The 20,791-nt window shown below is 36.7% G+C and overlaps 2 protein-coding genes across 3 annotated transcripts; one reads left to right on the plus strand and one right to left on the minus strand.

The window, feature by feature from the left end:
- Nucleotides 1-2,501: 2,501 nt before the first annotated feature.
- LOC144706781 (uncharacterized protein OsI_027940-like) lies at nt 2,502-4,752 on the plus strand. 2 transcript variants are annotated; one of them, XM_078579813.1, is made up of 6 exons: nt 2,502-2,603; nt 3,618-3,804; nt 3,886-4,042; nt 4,140-4,177; nt 4,268-4,352; nt 4,471-4,752. In XM_078579813.1, exons 1-6 carry the CDS (start codon nt 2,599-2,601, stop codon nt 4,512-4,514), a joined length of 516 nt encoding a protein of 171 aa, XP_078435939.1. In that variant the 5' UTR covers nt 2,502-2,598; the 3' UTR covers nt 4,515-4,752. The 2 variants fall into 2 exon arrangements, with proteins under 2 accessions (XP_078435939.1, XP_078435940.1); XM_078579814.1 differs by having other exon boundaries at nt 4,474-4,752.
- Nucleotides 4,753-7,182: 2,430 nt separating this feature from the next.
- On the minus strand, nt 7,183-10,415 carry LOC144706546 (ARM repeat superfamily protein). The gene is made up of 5 exons (XM_078579546.1): nt 10,111-10,415; nt 9,618-9,724; nt 9,205-9,358; nt 8,121-8,315; nt 7,183-7,558 (listed from the first exon to the last, which is right to left on the minus strand). Exons 1-5 carry the CDS (start codon nt 10,315-10,317, stop codon nt 7,298-7,300), a joined length of 924 nt encoding a protein of 307 aa, XP_078435672.1. The 5' UTR covers nt 10,318-10,415; the 3' UTR covers nt 7,183-7,297.
- Between the last annotated feature and the right edge of the window lie 10,376 nt (nt 10,416-20,791).

A 20,791-nucleotide genomic window follows, 5' to 3' on the forward strand; every position in this document is an offset into this window, starting at 1 on the left:
CTATATATCATTGAAATCCCCATAATCATGATCAACATACCATGAATTAGTTCAATGAAATAATTTTGAATTAAATATCATTTATTTTTTTAATTATGATTTGATGTATTGATATTTATCAATATATATATATATTAAATTTAAAATTATTGAAATCAGCTAAATAAATGTATATTGTTAAAATATTGGAATGCATATTTCTCTAATTGTAATCATGATGGGCGTGTTAGTATTCTAAAAACATTTATTCTCATTGACATTTGCTCTATATCAAAGTATGTGTTCAATATAAAATGTGAAATATTGGATGAAGTGAAAAATCTAGAGAAACTTTGATTTATAAATCTGGGGATTTTAGATTTTACTAGAGATGCTATTAAATTTATCACTTGAGATTCCTAGTTCAAAGGATCAAAGATGTAGTGGATTTGATGTTGTGAAAGATAATATGATCATAGATTTACTAATGTTGATTTTTCAAGCATCAAAACTTATTTATCTTTCTTACATTGTGAGTATCATTTTCACATCGATCATGACCAAACCGAATACATATCAACATATTAGACAATTATGCAAAATTCAAAGTTTGGCCAAGTTAAAAAAGACCATTTAATATAGTATTAATTTTGGATATTTCTATATTTGATCAAACCTACCAAATAATTTAAATAAAGGGAAAATGTCAAATGTTAACTTCCATAAACTAAACTATGTCAAATAATTTAAATTAAGGATATTTCTATATTTAGGATTTTTTTGCTTTCTACCAGTTAGCTATTAATCAGTTTACCTTTCAATGAATGCCAACTCCTGAAAGAAAGATAATAAAAAATATTGAGGTAAGAAAATGGCAAGGAACATGTTTATTAAAGAGCTTACTTCATTATTCTTCAATTTTTTCTGTATTTGGGCATAATTTATTATTGAACTTAGACTAAACAAACACATAAGAAAATAAGTAATACCATACAGAATATTTTAAATACTTTAAATAATTTATGTAATATCTTAGGTATTGCCAATTTCGAGACCGAATGTGGACCAGCTGGCTAGTCAACCCTGCAATAACATACCGGTGATCCTATTTCTGTCCAGTCTGATAGGACTTTGACCCAAAATATCCAACCCTAATAATAGTCATTCAAATTATTAAAATTCTGAAACAAAAATCAGAAGAATCGGGTTAAGATTCATTTTAACGGAGTTATACAACGTATTAATACTTATGAATATTGACAAATATTCATTTGAAAGATAGTGAATTATGCTTTTCTAGATAGTAGTTAAAATAGAGAAGCGAGTGAAACAGAAAGCCAAATGTTCAAATAATAAGAGAGAATTGCATAAAAATTCACTTATCTGAGAATGAAAGCTTAGTTGTTGGTCTGTGAATATTCATTTGAGATATCGGTAGTAATAAAATATATCATCAGACCAATATTCAACTGAGGAAAGTAGCATAGGATAGACAGAGATGTCATTAGATTGAGGTTGACTGGAGATAGATGAAGAGGGAGACATTGTACAAGAGGAATAGCTTTTATGCATTATATACAGAGATATTTGGCTCAATATATTCTACAATATATTAAATGAACCTGAGTTGTCTGATACCAAGAATATTGTACTGATATGTTTTGAGATACATATGATACGTGCATTAAGTTTGCATCGTCCAACTATTTTATATTATGATGTCTTTGAGAGAAGGCTGAAAAAGCCGAATTTTATGAAGCTTCTTGTAGGAGGAGAATCCAAGGCAAGCCCAGTTGGTTAAAAATGGAAATCAAGGAGCTTCTCTCAACTGTGTTATCCTAGGTGGCAGACGCTATGAGGTGACTTTCTAGTTATGAAAAAATGTGATATTTCTTTGTGTGGTTTATATTCATACACCAATTTATAAGCCAAGGCCCTGGTGGCCTTGATTATCAATAGTGCTAGGATGGTGATAATATGGGAAAAGAAATTACCTAAGACATAATTACAGTTAAACCTAAACCTAAACATGATACCTTGTCATTCCATTTATTTTACCTTTTCCCTAACATGATATGATTTACATAATAAGTACGTATTCACATAGTACCAAAGATTTTATTCATACCTAATTGACCCACCAGTCTAATTTTTTCTCTTATCCTTGTTTTGGATCATTTTCATTCATTAAATGAAAACTGCCATTCAAGTGAGTTGAGACTCAAGTGCTAAACATCACAATGAAATGAATAAGTAAACAAATAAGTACTAAGTTATTCACTTTCATCACAAAATATACCTCTTTTTCTAATAAAGTAAAGTTCAACATAACTCACAAAATATAGTAAAGAGAATAATCATCACTCAAGAATTCATCAATGTCAAATGATGGGGGAAAAAAAGCTCATGCATTAAAACCTACAACTTTGGATAAAAGCCCAAATACATAATGGGTTCATTTGAAATCAGCCCATCAATATCTGGTGATATTAATATAATGGAATAGTGCAAACAGTAGACTTGAAAAGCCTTCAGAAGCCTTTGAAGACGCCTCGCGAGATCGCTACGACCTCGGCCCCCTTCTGTTCGAGCGCTCTAGGGTTTGCACTTTGCCCCAGAATGAGGTGAAACATCGCCCCGTTCTTGATTTTTTGTCGGATCTTGCTTTGAATATTGAAGCTCCTCTGGTTTTTTGTTCGGTAAATGTCATGTCTTTAGTGTTCTATGATCCTCTCATTGGATTTATCAACTTGTTCTTCTCCAATCTTCGATAAAAAATGTTTTATTTTCCTGGCTCCGACCTCTTGTTATCTGGGAAATGCGCGGCATTTGGTTGCGCTTTGAACCCATGATCCAAGTTTGGGATTTGTATATTTGGGACTTTTTCTCATGTGGCTCATCAGATTCGGGCTGTTATAGAGCGCTGGAAAGTGAAACGTATTCGTCTTTATTGAAGTTTCTTGTCGTTTTTGGAAATGTATTATTGCCTCTTATACCTAAGTTATTGATATCTCGTGACTTCTGCTGTTTGATGTTCTATTTTGCGATTTTCATTTCTTGGACTTTGATGTTTTATGTACATATTTTCTAGCACGACTTCGTTTGCTTGTTTTGGATGCATTAATCATAGTGTCGCGCTAGAGAGTATGTGCATAAGCTTGTAGAAAATAGGAAGCGTCTTCATAAATTGCTTACAAATTAGGGTTCAATGTATCCAGGTTGAAACTTCCGTTGTATACAATTTTTTGTGATTTCTCAAATCTCAAAGTTTTCGGCGTATTTTTGGAGGTTTAGTTTTTTAACTGGCAATCTAAGGGCTACTGTGCACAGATTATTGGATTCCCGTTGTCTAATTTTAGCAGGAATTACGAAGATTGGTGGGTTTATCGTGGAACTGTGAGCTTGAAGCTGTATTACGTAAATTATAGAACAATTAATGTCGTAAAAAATGTTTAGTCAATCCTACGTTGACTCTATATCATGAATTTCTCTGTTAATATGGTGCTCAAATATCTTCTGTTGTCACAAACAGAACGTTTTTTTAAATTTGCAAATAGTTTTCTCATTAATTTAAATCCTTTTCGACGAAATTGTACACTCCTGATATTTTGAAATCATATAATTTCATGATTTTGTAGTCGTCATCCTGAAGTGAAGTGGGCCGAGAGAGTGGACAAAGTCTTCATTACCATTCAACTGCCAGATGCCAAGTCTGTAAAAGTTCATTTAGAACCCGCGGGAGCTTTGATCTTTTCTGCAACAGCTGGTGCTGAAAATCACGAATATGAACTGAAATTAGATCTACATGACAAGGTTAACGTAGAGGTAATGGAAATGTCAGATCCACATCCCACTATCTTCAATCTTCGAATTCACTTTCTTAAACCTATTTCTTAAAATTTTCAGGAAAGTAAAATTAATGTGGGCGTGAGAAATATTTTCTGCGTGGTTGAGAAAGTGGAAAAAGCATGGTGGAGCAAGCTTTTGAGAGGAGATGCGAAACCACCTCACTACATCAAAGTTGACTGGGATAAATGGGTGGATGAGGATGAAGACACTCCCGGTATTTTTACTGTTGGATTTCAATAACAAATTATTTGTATTATTTCGGTTCAGATTAAATATGATTTGAGTAAACTGGTTTTTCATGCTTATGACAGGTGGGGGCGAAATGGACTTTGGAGGAATGGATTTCTCTGTAATAAAATCTTGAAGGCCTTTTTTTTTAACTTTCTTGAACAGTAAAAAAAGCCTACTTCATCATTTTATCCCTGTTTTTTCCTGGCAGAAATTCGGTGACATGGGTGGCTTTGGACAAAGTCCCCCCATGGGTGATGATGAAGATGATGATCTGGGGGACAGTGACGACGAAGGTAAGAGTCCCAATAATCTTTTATATCATTTTTCCTCAAAAAACAATTTTTACATCCTTTTGCAAAATGTCTTTTTTGCAAAAAAAAGAAAAAGTTGATGTTTTTTTCCTGGATTTAGCAGCGGAGGAGAAGAAGGCTGGAGAAGCAACTAGCAAAGCGTAGTGTGCAAACTGATATATTCTACTGTGGCAGCTGCTTCAATCACCAAAAACTTTCTAGAAGGGTTGGATGGGTTTGAATTGAAGTCCTTCATAGAGGACAGTTTTGTGGGTCTCGGATATCTCCTGATTATCGACTAAAAATTCTCTTTAATTTTCTTTGCCTTTGGATAAGTTAGGTTCCTGTGGCTTTGTCTCCAATTATGCTTGTCCAATCTATAAAGTTAGTTCGTCTTCTGGTTTTTATTTTTCATTAGAATTAGTCTACCCCTGGTATGATTATACTTGCCAACTTCGAGCCTATTAACTCTAATGATGAAATGGGTCGAAGGTGTTGACACTGGCTATTTTTGTGAAATTTAGCTGTAAATCAAATCTGGTAGAACTCAGAATTCGAAAAATATGGGGTAGGTAATTGGCCTAAGAAATGTGTGCGTGGGAATGAAATCTGTCGTTAGTATTTAGACATGCAATAATTATTGACAATTTCCATCTGTCATCCTTCTTTTTATAAAAATAATTTTAGGGACTGTTTGTGATTTTTACAATTAATAGGTTTTTATAGAATTTTATTTTTCCAAAGAGGATCATAAATGCAGTTTAACTGTTTTTGCTGATTTTCATTTATGTCTGTGATTTAATGCTAAAATATATCCCTGAAAGCAGAGCAGCCGGTTTGCAGACAGATAGAGAACTGGATTGACTGCAGAACAGAACCAGATTCAACACAATTAGAACACATTTTGAATGAAGAAAAATAGAATGTGAATTGGAAGGAAAAAAGAATCAAAATTCAGGGACATGGTATAAATAGGGAATTGAATGTTGGAGCAGTAAATTTCTGTATCTGGAGTGAAAATAAAGTAACTGATCTAGAGGGAAAAGATAGAGAAACAAGGGGGGAAATTATTCTAATGGAGGTTAAAAGGGATCTAAAATTTAAGATTTGGATGTTGATGAAAACGGTACATAGATTACTATTTTTTATTTTAATCATATTCTTGAATGATGCCCATCCCTTGGCATTTTGGAGATGTTCAAGAAAGAAATCAAAATGATTAAGAAGAAATTTGAGATTTCACTTTAAGATGCAAGGAAATTTAGACTCTTGAAGCAGGATGTGATCTTCCGGGCCAATTAGGTTGGCTGATCTTCACAAGTATTCAGTCTCTCCTAATAAATCCAACTACAGAGGTAGACAAAAAAGGATGAAGCTTCCCTTCAAAATTTGGGCCTTATCAGATGGCTGGATCTACGGATATCACTCTTCTAAACTGGCGAATATCAACCATTTAAGACCGGAATTTTTTCATTCATCCACTTGGCTCGGCCTTGAATCAAAATGTAACGCTAAACTAGGAGAAACAGCAACAGCAGAGGACTCTAACTCTTTTTATATATTTACCAGTATAGAGAAAGGCAGAACTGTACTGCATTGTTTTCCTCCCCTTTTTCAAGGTTTTTGGAAGGGGAAGTGGTGTTTTTCCTAGACTTTAAAAGTAGAAGAATACATTTTTTAGGAGGGTATTTTCACCTACCCTAAAGCAAGAGGAATAAGGTTGGTCTTTGCCATTGTAGAGCATGATAACATGGGTTTTTTATGTGTTATGTTCTCCATATGAGTTTGATCCTGAGAGACTTGTTAGCATCACCTCTCAGTTGGTGACTTCTCATTAGCTAAATTGAGGTTTTCTATAGATCTATTGGGTTCAATATTATCTTCATTTCTTTGCTATTATATTTTTATAGAGAACTGGTGCCCATTAAGCGAGAGAGCGCAATAGATAGATTGATAGATAGATAGATAGAGAGATATAGAGTGAGGAAGAGAGTGAAAAAGAGATAGGGAGAGTCCAAAAACTAATGCGATGGTCATCGACATCATCCCACAAAATGACATAACAATGACGTGACATGATATTGTTTCATGACAATGAAGTGTTATGAATAAATTTTACCAAACTTACATCGTGTAAAATGAGGACTAACATAATGAATTGTACCGATGTGGTTGCCACGTAACTGATTGACAACAGTCCACTTTTCTCAAATCAAGACATCCCACTTATACATGCAAATGAGTTAATAAGTCATATCAATAACTTAGTCACAATGGGGCCAACCTGCTTGAACCAGCCAAGTTAAAATGTTGATAAGATGAAGTGGGGTAATATCCTATGAAATCAAATCAAGTAAGGTCCTGCCACGAGTAGATGTTTCAACAGGGTTGAACTTTCTATGTTGGATACTTATGTGTTTCATATTTAATATTTCAATGCCACATATATCTGTTACAAACTACTGAAAATATGTGAAAAAGAGGCTGAATGAGGCTTTAACTCATCGAAAGATATAAACATAGATTAGATGTCCTCTACTCTTCGCAACTCCGCATGAATAAGTCGCTGGCCCTTCCTAACCCCGTTTCAATGATATTCAACATCTGTCTAGCTAGGCTATTCATATCTGTCTTCTATTCAATATCCGGTATCTGAAATCGTCTCCATCTCAACGGGTATATTGGTTGTCCGGTATCAGATATTAGACAGATATCAATCAGACAGGCAAACACTATCCAGCAGGGAAGAATCAAATGGTCAACAGGGATGACCTTCACTCAGTGGGCCCCACAGGTTTGACCTGGCTCAAACTGGATTGACTAAGACATGAGGTTCATAAAAAATAACCATTTAATTGAAATCTGTGGTACATCATGTGAAAAAAAAGATGCAACCAGAGAAAATTGCATCACTTTCCAATGGTAGAACCGCAACATAGAACTAGAACTTACTGCAAAGGGATCTTTGCCACAGACGGGGCCAAAGCAGGCCTCAGATTGGAGAAGCAGAAGTCCTGCCAGGCTTGCGACGACTCGCTGGGCTGCTCTTCGTCCCCATCTTTCCCGTCTTTGCTTTCCAGGAATGCTCGGTGCACTTCCCTGACCATGGCCCGGGCCGATTCTCGAGCCTCCGGCAGCCGATCATTGAGCAGCTCAGTGGCCATGACGAGAATGCCCTCCAGCCCATGCTCTACCATCACTTCCATTTCCTTAAAAAATTGGAAAAAAAACAAGAAACTTAATCATAATTAGTGGTGCAAATTCTTTACAAGATGTTAGACTAGAGTATTCTGAAGTAACATAAAATTTTGAAATTGAAGCATAATCTGCAGGGAGATCCTTCTAGAGGCAGGGGGATACATGATATTATGTAATTGAAGCATAATAAATAAAATAATGCATAATCTGCCTGGGGGCTTCTTCTAGGGGCAGGAGGGATACATGATAATATGAAATTAAAGCTGAATAAAAAAGAATAAATTAAAGCATACTCTGGATGGAAGGTTCTTCGGTATGAACTACGAGTTAGATTCTTCTAGGTGCAGGGGTACATGAAATCATGATAATAATGCATAGTCTTGGAGGGAGATTTTTCTGTAGATTTAGGGGTTGCTTGGAATCATGAAAACTAAAGCATAATCTGCGACAGAGATTGGTCTGTAGATGGGGAAACAGAAAATAATGAAATGAAAGATTTATCAGAACAGAGGGAGAATATTCCATAGATGATAATATAGAATAATTAAATAAAAATATCGTCTGGGTTTATACCATCTTGGCAACGCAGCAGGCCATGGCGATGGCAGCTTTGGCCCTGACTCTGAGATTCGAGTGTTTGATGTAAGATTGAAGCTTCTTCATCAAAGGAACTGGAGGAAGACAACTTGCCATCTCACGCAGAGCCTTCTCTGCTTCTTCGCATACAAATTTTTTGTCTTGGGACGCTTTGAGGAGAAGCTGAAGAAGCTGCGTCCCTCAAGAAATGTAAAAATAAATTTTGAGAAATTTTGATAAAGTTTGGGAAAATTTGAGACATTTCGGAAAATGTCGACAAACTTTGAGAAATGTTGTTGATAAATTTGAGAATTGTTGAGAAACGTTGATAAAATTTAAGAAATATCGACAAATTTTGAGAAATGTTGATAAATTTGAGAAACGTTGAGAAACTTTGAATAATGTTGATAAGATTTGAGAAATGTCGACAAATTTTGAGAAATGTTGATAAACTTGAGAAACGTTGAGAAACTTTGAATAATGTTGATAAGATTTGAGAAATGTCGACAAATTTTGAGAAATGTTGATAAACTTGAGAAACGTTGAGAAACTTTGAATAATGTTGATAAAACTTGAGAAATGTCCACAAATTTTGAGAAATGTTGACAAATTTGAGAAACTTTGAATAATGTTGATAAAAATTGAGAAATGTCGAGAAACTTAGAGAAATATTGATAAAATTTGAGAAATGTCGATAAACTTGGAGAAATGTCGATAAAATTTGAGGAATGTTGAGAAACTTAGAAAATTTGAGAAAGTTCGAGAAAATTTGAGAAATGTTGAGAAACGTTGATAAAATTTAAGAAATGTCGACAAATTTGAGAAATGTTGATAAATTTGAGAAACGTTGAGAAACTTTGAATAATGTTGATAAAATTTGAGAAATGTCGAGAAACTTAGAGAAATGTTAATAAAATTTGAGAAATGTCGAGAAACTTGGAGAAATGTTGACAAAATTTGAGGAATGTTGATAAAATTGAGGAATGTTGAGAAACTAAGAGAAAACTTGAGAAAGTTCGAGAAATGTTGAGAAACTTTGAGAAATTTTGAGAAAATGTGGAGAAGAGAAAATGAGACTGACCAGTTGGTCAAACGATCCGTCCTTTTGTGCAAAGTCCAGATGCAGGGTATGACCCAGGGAGGAAAATATGTCCGTTGAGGCCATGAGTGTGGTCTTGCAAACGGCGCTTCTTGGATTTTTCATTGACTTGGCAGTAGCAATCATTACCTTCTCCCTGACAGAAAAAAAAATTAAGAATATCAGTCACCCAGATTGATGATTCTTTCATCAAATCCATCCCTTATTTCAAAAACAATGAAAAAGTATTTTGTAACCACGAGCTACGAATCAGTTTCTCTTACAGTCTTATAGAATATTCATCAAAGAGAAGTTAGACAGTTTTATGATTCTTTCATCTACATCCAACTCTCATTTCAGAAACATTTAAACGATAATCATGAAATAATGTTAACGAGAGGAGTGGTTTTACTTACAGAATCGGAGTCATCAAAGAGGAGTGATGCAAAACGAGCCGGCGCACGTTATTTAGGGCATCGCACAGCTTCAGCCAATCATTAGATCTCAAGTCCTCCAACAATGTCTGCGGAATTCAAAAAGATTATGTATCAGCGACATCTATAATCGCCGGATAGCAAGTAATTACGTTCAAGTAAATATGATTCTTCAATATAAAAACACGACCCAATATTGGATTAAAGAAAATTAATTGAATGCTGGGAAGAAGAATAATCTTCATCTTAATCAAATAATGAGGGCTTTATCAGATCCCGATCAGGGAATATATCAAGGCACGGGAGATTTAGAACCGCATCGCAACCTTTATGATGGCCTGATTGGAGTTTTCAAATCAAATTCACGAAAAAACCTATCACGATCCAAGGGGGGATAAACGAAACTAGAGTTACGATGATATGAAGAATAATCTTCATTTCACTAAAATCATGGAAAAATTCACTCGGATCCTACCTGGAGCTTCTTCTCAGGATCGTCCAACGGCTGTAGATCAGCGGAAGCGACGTACTCCACCGATGCTTCCGCGGAGATGGCCGCCGGCGCCAAGTTCTCATCAATGCCAGCGGGGGGAACGTCAGGCTTGGCAGCAGCGGTCTTCGCTATCTTCCTTGGCCGTTCTTGGACTGCAGGCATGGCGTTTTCCAAAGATCTGAGCGCCATTCTTCTTCTCCTTCCTCTTCCTCTTCTTCTTCAACTTCTTCTTCTTCCTCTTCTTCTCGCGACGATAGAGCAACTCTAAGATCTGAACGGTTGCGGATTTCGAATTTTAAATGCTATTTGCAACGGCTAGTAGATTTCATCTGGGCAACCGGCTATAGCCGGTCAAGCCTTCCTTAGCTGCGATGGGGTTGACCGGAGAGTTACCGGATGACCTGGGACCCACCGGCACTTGACCGTTGCCGTAATAGCATCTCTAAAACCGCCTACTAAAATGCCGATCAAAGACGGAAATTAATAAAGTCATTACTCCAACAAAAGAAAATATAGATGAAAAAAAATGTTTTTAAGAGAGATATAAAATTTAGATAAAAATTAGACTAATGAGGGGGATTGTAATAATTTTTTTTAAAACTTTTGCATTTGCCTTCTGTGTTAGGATTTTAGGAGCTTCAAAGGCTGCAATTTGTGGCAATATTGATGCTCATTATTGGTTCCACTAAATAGATCATTAATTTCCATATGCCTTTAAATTTGTAGTTGTAAGAGTTCCTATACTGCAAAAGTGAGCAGCAGTATTTGATTGATGTACAGTGAGAATGTCAAACTGATTGATGCACATATAATTGATGGTCATATGCCTAATCAAGTTCATATTTGGCAAGGAAACCTAACTTGATGAGATAAACAATTACTTCATCATTATATTAATTGTTATGTCAAATTTTATTTTATCTCCATGAAAATAGACCAAAGTTTGAGAGTCCATCTATTGATCGATTACATTAATACTTGTAAGCATTTATACTTTAACTTTAGAGCTTACATACCTGTATGCATAATGGTTATATTTGTGGATTAATTCTACTAAGATTAAGATCGGTTAGAACAAGTCAAGTGAAATTTCCGTTGTAGGTCTCTAAGTTTTACAATAAGTATTAATCAGAAATATAACTAGACATCTTTATTTTCATGAATTTATTGATACATGCTAAATGTGAACTCAAATGAGCCCACTTGAATTTCATAAATTAAAACATATTATTTTTTATTATATAATAAAAAAATCTTATCATATGATGGCATACCATGTGTGTTTCATGCATGGTTTGAATCACCTTACATGGAGTCAGAGACAAAAATGATTAATTCCTTGAACAAATCTCTTTTAGCAACCCATATGTCTGGCTTCTAGATGTATCCACTCCTTGTGTAGAAATTAGTACTTAATATGTCATTGTAGATTTTGAGTTTAATCAATGAAATTTATTAATAAATACTCACTCACTTTATTATTATAGATAGGGATGAGTATGGGTTATCTTCAAAAGGAATGGACATTAGGGGTTTGACTATCTCTACATAGTGATTTGTGTAGGATTGGAAGTCCATATGGGGGGAGATAGTGACACAATCAACACAATGAGATGAGAGGGATGATATTAATTATTTAATGAGGATGTGACATTTAATAAGTAGAATAAGAGGAGACACATAGATAGATCAAATGAGAGCAATGGAGAAAAGATATGAAGGATGATGTGAGAGAAGGTGATAGTAGGAAGAGATGGTTGATAATAGTAAGTGATATGGAGGAGAAGATGATGGAATGGACTTTTAGCATTTTATATTGTAATGGAGAAGGAAAGAAAGTGATGTGATGGAGATGATATGAGATTATTGTGGATTATTTTAGAATGATATGAAAGGGTGTGACGATATGAATCTAACTAAAGAATGTGTTGAAGAATGATCAATGTAGGCCAAAAGACTTACCTTAGATCCCTATGTTACGCTGATATCAAGGTGATTTCTTGAGGCAGATCAACCTCCCTGATTCTTTTTTGTCATCCTTCAAACACTCAAGACAACAAGAAGCCTTTCTAGATCTTCAGAAATTTTGCTATTTTTATCAGCCTCTCAAAGAGAAGTGAGTTCAATGATATTTTTTACAAATATCCGATGCTTACTATATACATCGAACCATATGGATAAATAGCAGAGAGAGAAAAAAATTTCCCTTAAAATTTCAGCTTGATTAGCCTTTTGGATCATCAGATATCAAGCCCTATAGTAGGATGGTTCTTTACTGTTTATTTGATCTAATTATTTATCTCTCCTCATCCTAAAAACTGCCGCTGTTGCACCTAAGTTTTTTGTGCTTAAATGTTCTGGCATTGAGTGCAAGGATTGGCTCCAATTTTTATTCGTCTGTCCCCATCAACATCTCCGTTTTCACCACATGTTCATCTTGGAGAAATACAATAACAAATAATAGTGGCAAATAAATGAAGTGTGTGTGATGTGGCACCAATTTGATGAAGACATATTACATGTGTAATTTTAATGTCATTGTAATTTTTATTTGCCTAAAAAAAAATAAATTTGATAAATATAGAATTCTAAAGATTGTGAATATAAGAAGGAATATAAGGAGTAATAATAATAATTCTAAAGATTGTGAATATAAGAAGGAATAAGTAGTTAGTAAGTAGAGGGAATATTAGAAGAATAAGAGAACTAGATATGAGAGCGAGAATATCAGATATTAATTATATTTCTTATAGATATTAAGATAATAATAAATATGATATTGAGAGCAATTAATGGTGTTAGTGTTCAAGATGATACCAGTATAGGTAGAGGAAGAAGTAAATAAAAATACTAAGATAGCAAGATACTATTGATAGAAGATAAGAGGATATTTATTTAATTAATAGTGAGTTATATCTTTGATGCGAAATATGTATAATAATAATAGATATTAGGATTTAATTAAATAGTGAAGAATAACTTTATCCTTAGCAAGGTGTTAGGGGTTAATCAATAGAATAGTTATTATAATATAAGGTAAGAATAAGAATAAAAGAGATAAAATAAGTGTTATGAAAAAAAGGGGAAATAAGGAATTATATATTTATTAAGATGCGGTTTATGGGGATAGAGAAATACTTATATATATTAATAGTTTAAACTTAAAAGAGGTTGGTAAGAGAATATAGATTAACTAATTTATAATATAATCAATTAGCTAGCTAGATAGGGAGAGAGGTTAAGAGATAAATAAGGAGCTAGTAAGAGTAATTAACAAGGGATATATAAAATTATTAGGTTGTCTATAGTAGTAGAATTATGACTTATATAGGTATAGTATTTATTATTTAGTTATATATTTTAATATAAATTTTATGGCTGAAAATCAGCGGAAATAAGGGTAATTCTGTCGACACCCAAGAGGAGTTCGACAAAATGCCCAAAAGAGACCGAAATAAGAGCAAGTGGATCTGTAGATGGATTTTTTTATAGTTTTTTTATAATGTTAAATGAATAGGAACTTATTTCAATGAACTGATATCTTTGACCGCACACTAGGCACTCGAAGAAATACCTTAATGAAAACAATTCACAAAAATATAACAAAATTGATCTTCTCTATTCTTTTCAAAACAAAAATAATCAAAACAATAGTGTACTTAAAATGATTTTCCACAATCTTGAGTAGATATACAACCTGCTTCGCCCTGAGTTGATGAACAAGGGTGGCGGTGCTGGTCACCACCGCCTAGTCTCGGTGTGGAGCCCCTTTAGCTCTTTTCCTCCATCTTGGCATGAATCCTAGTCTCCTAGTCTCTCTTTGGCACCATCCTGAGCTTTGTGAGCAGTTAGGAGGTTGTCACGACCCTCCTACTGCTCGTGCCGCCGCCCTGGTTTATCTCAATCAAAGATGGTGAAATTAGGGCCTTAGAGCCCCTTTAATAGCTTGGGAAAGACCTCCCAAAGCCGCTGATGGAGGGGGATGGCCCTAGGGGTCCTCCCTGGCCATCAAATAGCCTTGGCGATCCCCCCTACCGGCCAAAAACTGCAGTTTGGCAACAAAGTCAACCACCAGGGGTAGGAATGGATGGAACTGTCCTTGGCCGTACGATCCTCTTCATATGGGGGTCGGACGGCTGCACTTTCTTCTAATTTTTCTAAATATTGTGGCTCGTTGGGCCACGATTCTTTTGTTCCTTCTTGGCACATCCCAATGCGTAGATGAAAAGAATATCTAATTCCAACTCCATATTGGATATCTTAAAATGCAGAACGCTATATAAATCTCAACTGAGATCATAGATCTAAATAAAGACTCCCCTTTATCGTGCATGCCCAAATCTCTCTATTGAGCTTCTTTTTGGCATATTTTTGGGCCTTTGGTGGGCTCCTTGGTGGCCGTTGGGCTTGTGTTGAGTGCTGGCCCCTTGTTGGCTGTGGGTGGGCTCGAGCGCCCTGCATTTGCGCGCCTGTGGCTGACTTGGGCTGCTGGGCTCTAGCTCCACCCTAGCTGGCCACGTAAAACCTAAAAAATTTTGATTTCCTTCCCGCAAAAGCATAGATTGACATACTAAAAAGATCATTAATATCAAAGTATACTAATAATGTTTTAAATACATTTTTACTTAAAAATACTTGGACATGTAAAATATATAAAAATTGCATTATATGCATTGTTTTATCACTTACCCATTTTAGTGCATGCGATGGAAATTCTTATTAAGTTCAAGGTAATACATATAAAATGATGCCAAAATGACTTTAAAATGTGATAGCATGCCCTAATTATGATTTATAACTCTCCAGCACGTGCCACATCTGTTTGTTTTATAGTTCAGCCGATACTCCACACAAGTGCAACATATACAATTGTTTGCCATGTGAGTGTGCAGATTTGCAATTTTGTGACACGTGAATGACCTTGTCATGTATTTCAATAAGAATACTTTTATGTCAAAAATTTATTAATTTAAAGATAAATATTCATAAATATAAAAATGACTTCCCTTCAGTAATACCTCCTTCTTTGTGGTCGTTCTTTCTTCAGTCCTCTTCTCCCCCACGTTTTTCTTTAAATGAAATTCTCAATTTGCATTTGAACTTTGGTGCTTAAAAAATCAAATATCTTTTTAAATCCTGCACCAAATGTGATGATTTCACCTGGAACAATTTTTTAACACATTTTTTCACTATTGTTGTCTCACACAAAGTGTTCAAAACCAAATCAAATAAATCTCCAGAGATCAATCTTTCCACGTCCTTAGTTTACTGCCTAATTCCTCCGTGTCCAACTTTAAACCCCTGTAACTCTTTCAAAACTCAACCAAATGGTGTGATCTAAGTTCTTTGGTTTTGTATGGATGTTAGAAACAATTCATATCTTGAACATACGGTGAAAATCTGTATGAAAGTTATGCTAAAGATTTTAAACTTATCACAAGGTCGGGGATCTGCGAAGTTTGGAGGCCAGCCTTCTTTCCTTCAAATTTTTAAACACCCTGCACTAAAAACAACAATTCTAAGTTCTATGGACTTGGATTGATATTAACAACAAGTGACTCTCCAACAAATACTCAAAAACTCCTTGAAACTTGCTCCAGGGATTGAGAGACCTCTCTAGCTTTTGGACTGCGATTCTGAAAGGGCAAGGATAAGTGATTTTGAAATTAGGGCTCAAAACTCTATATATGGATTATACAGTTTAGAAATCCAAAAAGAGAGTAATGGTAATTTTTCATAAGTCCAACAGTCATATGTATTGAATATAATTAAGCGATATAAAATAATAATAATTGTAATTTTAATTTTTTATATTTATAATTTTGTCATAAGTTCAAAATACATTTCAAGAGTTAAGAGAAAAAACTAGCCGTTATGCCAAGGATTTGAGCTTTAAATAATCTTAATCTTTTAGGTATGTTTATCACATCATTTCAATAAAGATATCACCATTGGATAGTAATATCTTCATGTGATTAATTTTCATTAAATCATCAGTAAATTCAGCCTTAAATACTCGAAGGTAGTAAATAGGATTTTGAATAAGTTATTCAACAAATTAAATGAAGACAAATTCACACAAATACCTGAACAGTGTTAGAAAATATTTTTCTCTTCTTGTCATAGAAAAGACAGGTCTTAAATACATGATTGACTTGTTCAATGTATGGTCAAACTAAGTAGCCTTTTAGTAAGGCTACGACTCTTATTTTATCTTCACTTACAATCAGTCAACTAGTTGACTGAGGACCTATTTTGCTTTGATCACAACCTTATTCAGGCGTGCATCACTTTAAACATTCATCAAAACACACATTAAAGCATTGTGGTAAAATTCTTTAATGAATTTTAATCTTCAATCTCCCCCTTTTTGATGAATTTTAAAACGTGCCAAAAATTTTCTCCCCCTTTTTAAAAATGATAAAAAACATTAGGATGACTGATGCCAGACGTCGTCAAGGACGTTGATGGGTCGGTACCGAATCGATGGCTCAGTACCTAGATAGGGATGTCGGACGTCGACGGTGTCATCGTACGACAGATAGATAAACCCTAAACGGGTATATGTAACTACGGTGCAAATGAATGTGGCCTATGTGTCGTACTTGCCGGCCCCGACTCGATGGAGATGCCGAGCTCCGAGCTCTGAAAGGGTCATCGGGAGACGACGACGGTGTCCTCTAAAGCCTCGTCGAAGGAGACGAAGGCGACTACGGCACCAAACGGAGTCAATCCGTAAGGGCCTACACGTTACGGACGAGCTCGTCCGTACTGGCAAAGACACTCAATTACTCGTAGTTTTCTCTCACTTTCCTCTCTCACCTATCTAAACCAAGTGTGGTGGAGATGATCGACAGTATACTAGAAAATATAATATAACGAGCAGGCGGGAGACGACTTACCTCGTCGGTGTGCGGCTCATCGTGCAGAATCTTCAGGGATTACATTGACCGGTGTAGGTGCGTTGGAGAGGTGCCGAAGATGGGTCGGCATACTCGACTGGCGATGCGGCACAGGAGCGGTCAGCGGAGGTTGGAGGAGTCAAGGGAGAGAGAGAGAGGCGGCATGCGTAGGCTCCAAATCGATGGCATAGCGAATCGCGCGACACAAACGTCGCAAAATTGGAGGGTCACAAGTGCACCAGGCAAGCTCGAGGGTCAACCGACTCCCACGTACCACCCTGGCAGACACTTGATAGTCGAGAGGCGGATGGTCGACCCCTCTATTGATCGAGCATCGCAAGGCATCGACTGGGCGCAGGACAAGGAACCGGTTTGTCCGGTTCTGATTGTCAGGAATGCAACTTTCTACCCAGCCACCGAACGTCCAGAGATGCCTGTTGGGATGGGAGGGGTGCGTCACCTTCGGATCCAATGGATTAGGCATCGATTGAGCCCTGGAGAGGCGTAGCACGAACTCTGATCGAATAGCAGTAACGATGGCGTCCGACCACCACATTGGTGTGACGGAAATCACGGTGTAACTGACCTGCTGCAAGCGTTCCACGATATTGCGTCGGAATTCCACCGGTCTTGCAACTTCGGATCCGCACCACGCGCACAAGAAAGGCGTAGTAGAAACTCTTGATGACCGGTGGTGGTCGACCTGTTGGATTTAATTGTTCTCCTCTAAGCAAAAATGCATGAAATGCAGCAGAATAAAATTTCTTAAAATTACACTTCACTCACAACATTGAACCTTTCAAGCAGGGCATATTCTTGACGAAGTGGGATCGAGACGGCTCCTTGACATCCTCCAGAAGTATCCACACCAGCATATAAGCTTCGGGAATCCTCTTGATCTATACTAGAGAGACTAGATTATCTCCTCACCATCCAAGACTCTCTTGGGGAAGATTCAAGACTCTCAAGCTAGTGAGAGGAGAGGAAGGCTCAAGAGGGGGCAAGTTAGGTCTCGCATGGGTGAACTAAAATTTGCCCCTCTCTTAACCTTATATAGGGGCCCATTCAGGGAAATCTCATTACCCTAATTATATTGGGCCCATATACTCTTTGGCTTCCATTTAAGAAATCACATTTCTCCAATGGATCATTACCCTAGATAATTATCCCATAGATTCTCATGCCTTATTTGTGTGTGACCCTCTAGGCCCATGTAAAACCAAGTTAAAGGCCATTTGAACTTAACAACACTTTTTTGTCCAATCATCAATCATGATCATCATCATGAACTATAATTGATGGTCCAACTAGTCCTATGGACTAGGATGGCTTCCAACAAGTGAGGGTGCCAAGCTACACCTCTTTTCCTCGGAAATACAAAGGAGATGTTATCTCCCTTCATGGAACCTGCCAGTCATAGTTCCCATGATCGTATAATCCCTTATCCATCTTATGACTCCTTAATGATCCTTGGGATATGGTTAACCGTCAAATCCCAATTCTTTCATAGGATTGTACTAATGCTTGGCGTTGTGTTTCATCATAAGAGAACTCTTTCGCTTTGAATCAATCACTACCCTAGGCAGGGTTTGTTCAAGCATTCTCTTCCATGAGTCAATACCCCTTTTTATAGGGATGGAAAATTCCCTGAAATTCATTCAATCATCTCCATGAGATTGTTGATGCACCCAACACATAGTAGTTGAACTCCTTTGGTAAGAAGTCATTTACTATGGTCAAAGTACACCCTTCCTCTCATAAGATGTCTTTGATAATTCAGGTAAAAGGATCACAATCATAACTACGACATGTGAATCATTCTGATTGATATATTAGTTTAACCAACATTCATCGATTCACCTTTTGATCAGCTCAGCGAACTCTTTCTTAAAGAGCACCCACCGCTTGTCCTAGGTGTCTCCACACCAACGACTTACAGGATCAATCATACTCACCTAGTGAGTTGGATCAAGTGATGCTATTCTATCAGGGTTGATTGATGCCATTCTCAATAATCCAAGAATAGGAAAAAGTTTAAGGTTGTGTGATTAAGATCTAATAATTCCAGCATTGACATCTCATGTCAACTCATTTGATCTCCACATCAATCCTAGGGCTCCATCATCAATAAACTCAATCATGAATAAGTAAACTTCCATTGCATTCATTAATGATATAGAATTACATGTTCAATAGTGATTTTGGTTATCAGGCCACCTATATTTCCATCACGAACCCAACGAAGGGGGAGGGCAAATGGCAGAGGAATCTCCTTTCAGCCTTTCCCTACATCTTCCTCTCACTTGGGCGGCGTCCAGGTGGAAAAGGGCGCCTCACGGGTCATTGCGTTGACACGTCTGGCTGGGTTCAAAGGACTGGCGGCTGCCGCCTGATTGAACAGCGTTGACGGCGACCACAGGGGGATGGTCTTTCTCGGTCGGTCTGCAAATGGCCGTGCTCGAAGCGAGCCTGTCAGGCAAGAGGGGTCTATGCCGATGGCCGTCGTTGCACGAGTATGACTGGACTGTAGGATAGAGACATCGGCGATATTCACTGCCTTTCTCCGAGCATCCCTTGTCGTTCACCGATCTTCTTCTCCCCTCTCCTCTTCTTTCCTTTCTTCACCGTGAGATCTGAAGAAAGGCGATGTGTAACTGCCAACAATGAAAACTCAAGATCTAAGAACATGTGGTGCCCATCATGGCCTTATATAGGGCCATGATGGGCCCTTACAAGGTGGTCCATGGGCCCACTAAGAAGCAAGAATGACTAAAAGAAAGAACGGCACATAGAAGAAAGAATTATTCAAACGACACATATAAGGTGATGACAAAGACAAAAACGATGAAGGTGACGATGGAGACAAAAGGATAAGGCGATGACGACGACAAAAACATAGAAAGAAAGATGAAATTGAAACACGAGAAAGATATCGATGAGCTTTTTCACCCGGGGTTTCTGGAACCCGGGTGCCTTCATTTGGGCCCTGGCGTGCTGGTCGGAGGGACGCGAGCCAGCTGGAGTCAATGAAGACGATGACGAATGCTTCGAAGACATGGCGGCGATCTCAGACGGGCAATCTCCATCAATGACTCCTCCTAAGATCTAGCTTCTCCTACATTCTAGCTCCCCCTACTAAATAGCTTCACGTACCCTCAGGGTTTATATCGGCATGAGCGATTCATACTACTTATTGGAGATCAACAAATAGTGATAGACTCAATACGATAATGAGAATTTTTGAGACATGGATATGGGAGAATCCAAAAAAAAATAGAGAAACAAATCTTCATTTGGCGTGCCAAGTGATGAACTCAAATTTAGGGTGTTAATTGAGTTAATCAAACATTTCAGTTAATCAATAGTGATTTATAAACATTTACTCATACAATAAATTGACTATTTAGTGATGAGAAAGGGTCATCTCCATAGGGAATGAATATTAGTGTTTAAATACTCTTTAAATGATTATTCAAGAGGGATGAGAACCTATACATATAAAATAGGGGATTTTGATGTGATGAATATGAGGTGGTGAGAGGGTGACTATAATTATTTAATAAGTATGATATGAATAATAATATGAGGAATAGGTAGGAAGATGCGTATAGATCAAATGGAAATGAGAGAGTGAGATAAATGAAGACGTGAAGTGATGATGGATGTGGAAGATGAATAAAAATATATGATGATGAAATGGGTGAATGGATGTGAGTGCATGTGGATGGAAGAAGAAATGATAATGATCTATCTAATATATG

The sequence above is a fragment of the Wolffia australiana genome, chromosome 8 (assembly GCF_029677425.1).
Source record: "Wolffia australiana isolate 7733 chromosome 8, ASM2967742v1".
NCBI lineage: Eukaryota > Viridiplantae > Streptophyta > Magnoliopsida > Alismatales > Araceae > Wolffia > Wolffia australiana.

What these genes read in the sequence shown, in the direction of transcription:
- LOC144706546 (XM_078579546.1), bottom strand. Translation starts at nt 10,317, where the DNA reads ATGGCGCTCAGATCTTTGGAAAACGCCATGCCTGCAGTCCAAGAACGG. An exon ending in ACGGATCGTTTGACCAACTG is followed by an intron (nt 8,316 to 9,204) that starts GTCAGTCTCATT and finishes TGAGGGACGCAG; the next exon opens with CTTCTTCAGCTTCTCCTCAA. An exon ending in CCTGCTGCGTTGCCAAGATG is followed by an intron (nt 7,559 to 8,120) that starts GTATAAACCCAG and finishes CAATTTTTTAAG; the next exon opens with GAAATGGAAGTGATGGTAGA.
- LOC144706781 (XM_078579813.1), top strand. An exon ending in ATGACAAGGTTAACGTAGAG is followed by an intron (nt 3,805 to 3,885) that starts GTAATGGAAATG and finishes TAAAATTTTCAG; the next exon opens with GAAAGTAAAATTAATGTGGG. An exon ending in TGAGGATGAAGACACTCCCG is followed by an intron (nt 4,043 to 4,139) that starts GTATTTTTACTG and finishes TGCTTATGACAG; the next exon opens with GTGGGGGCGAAATGGACTTT.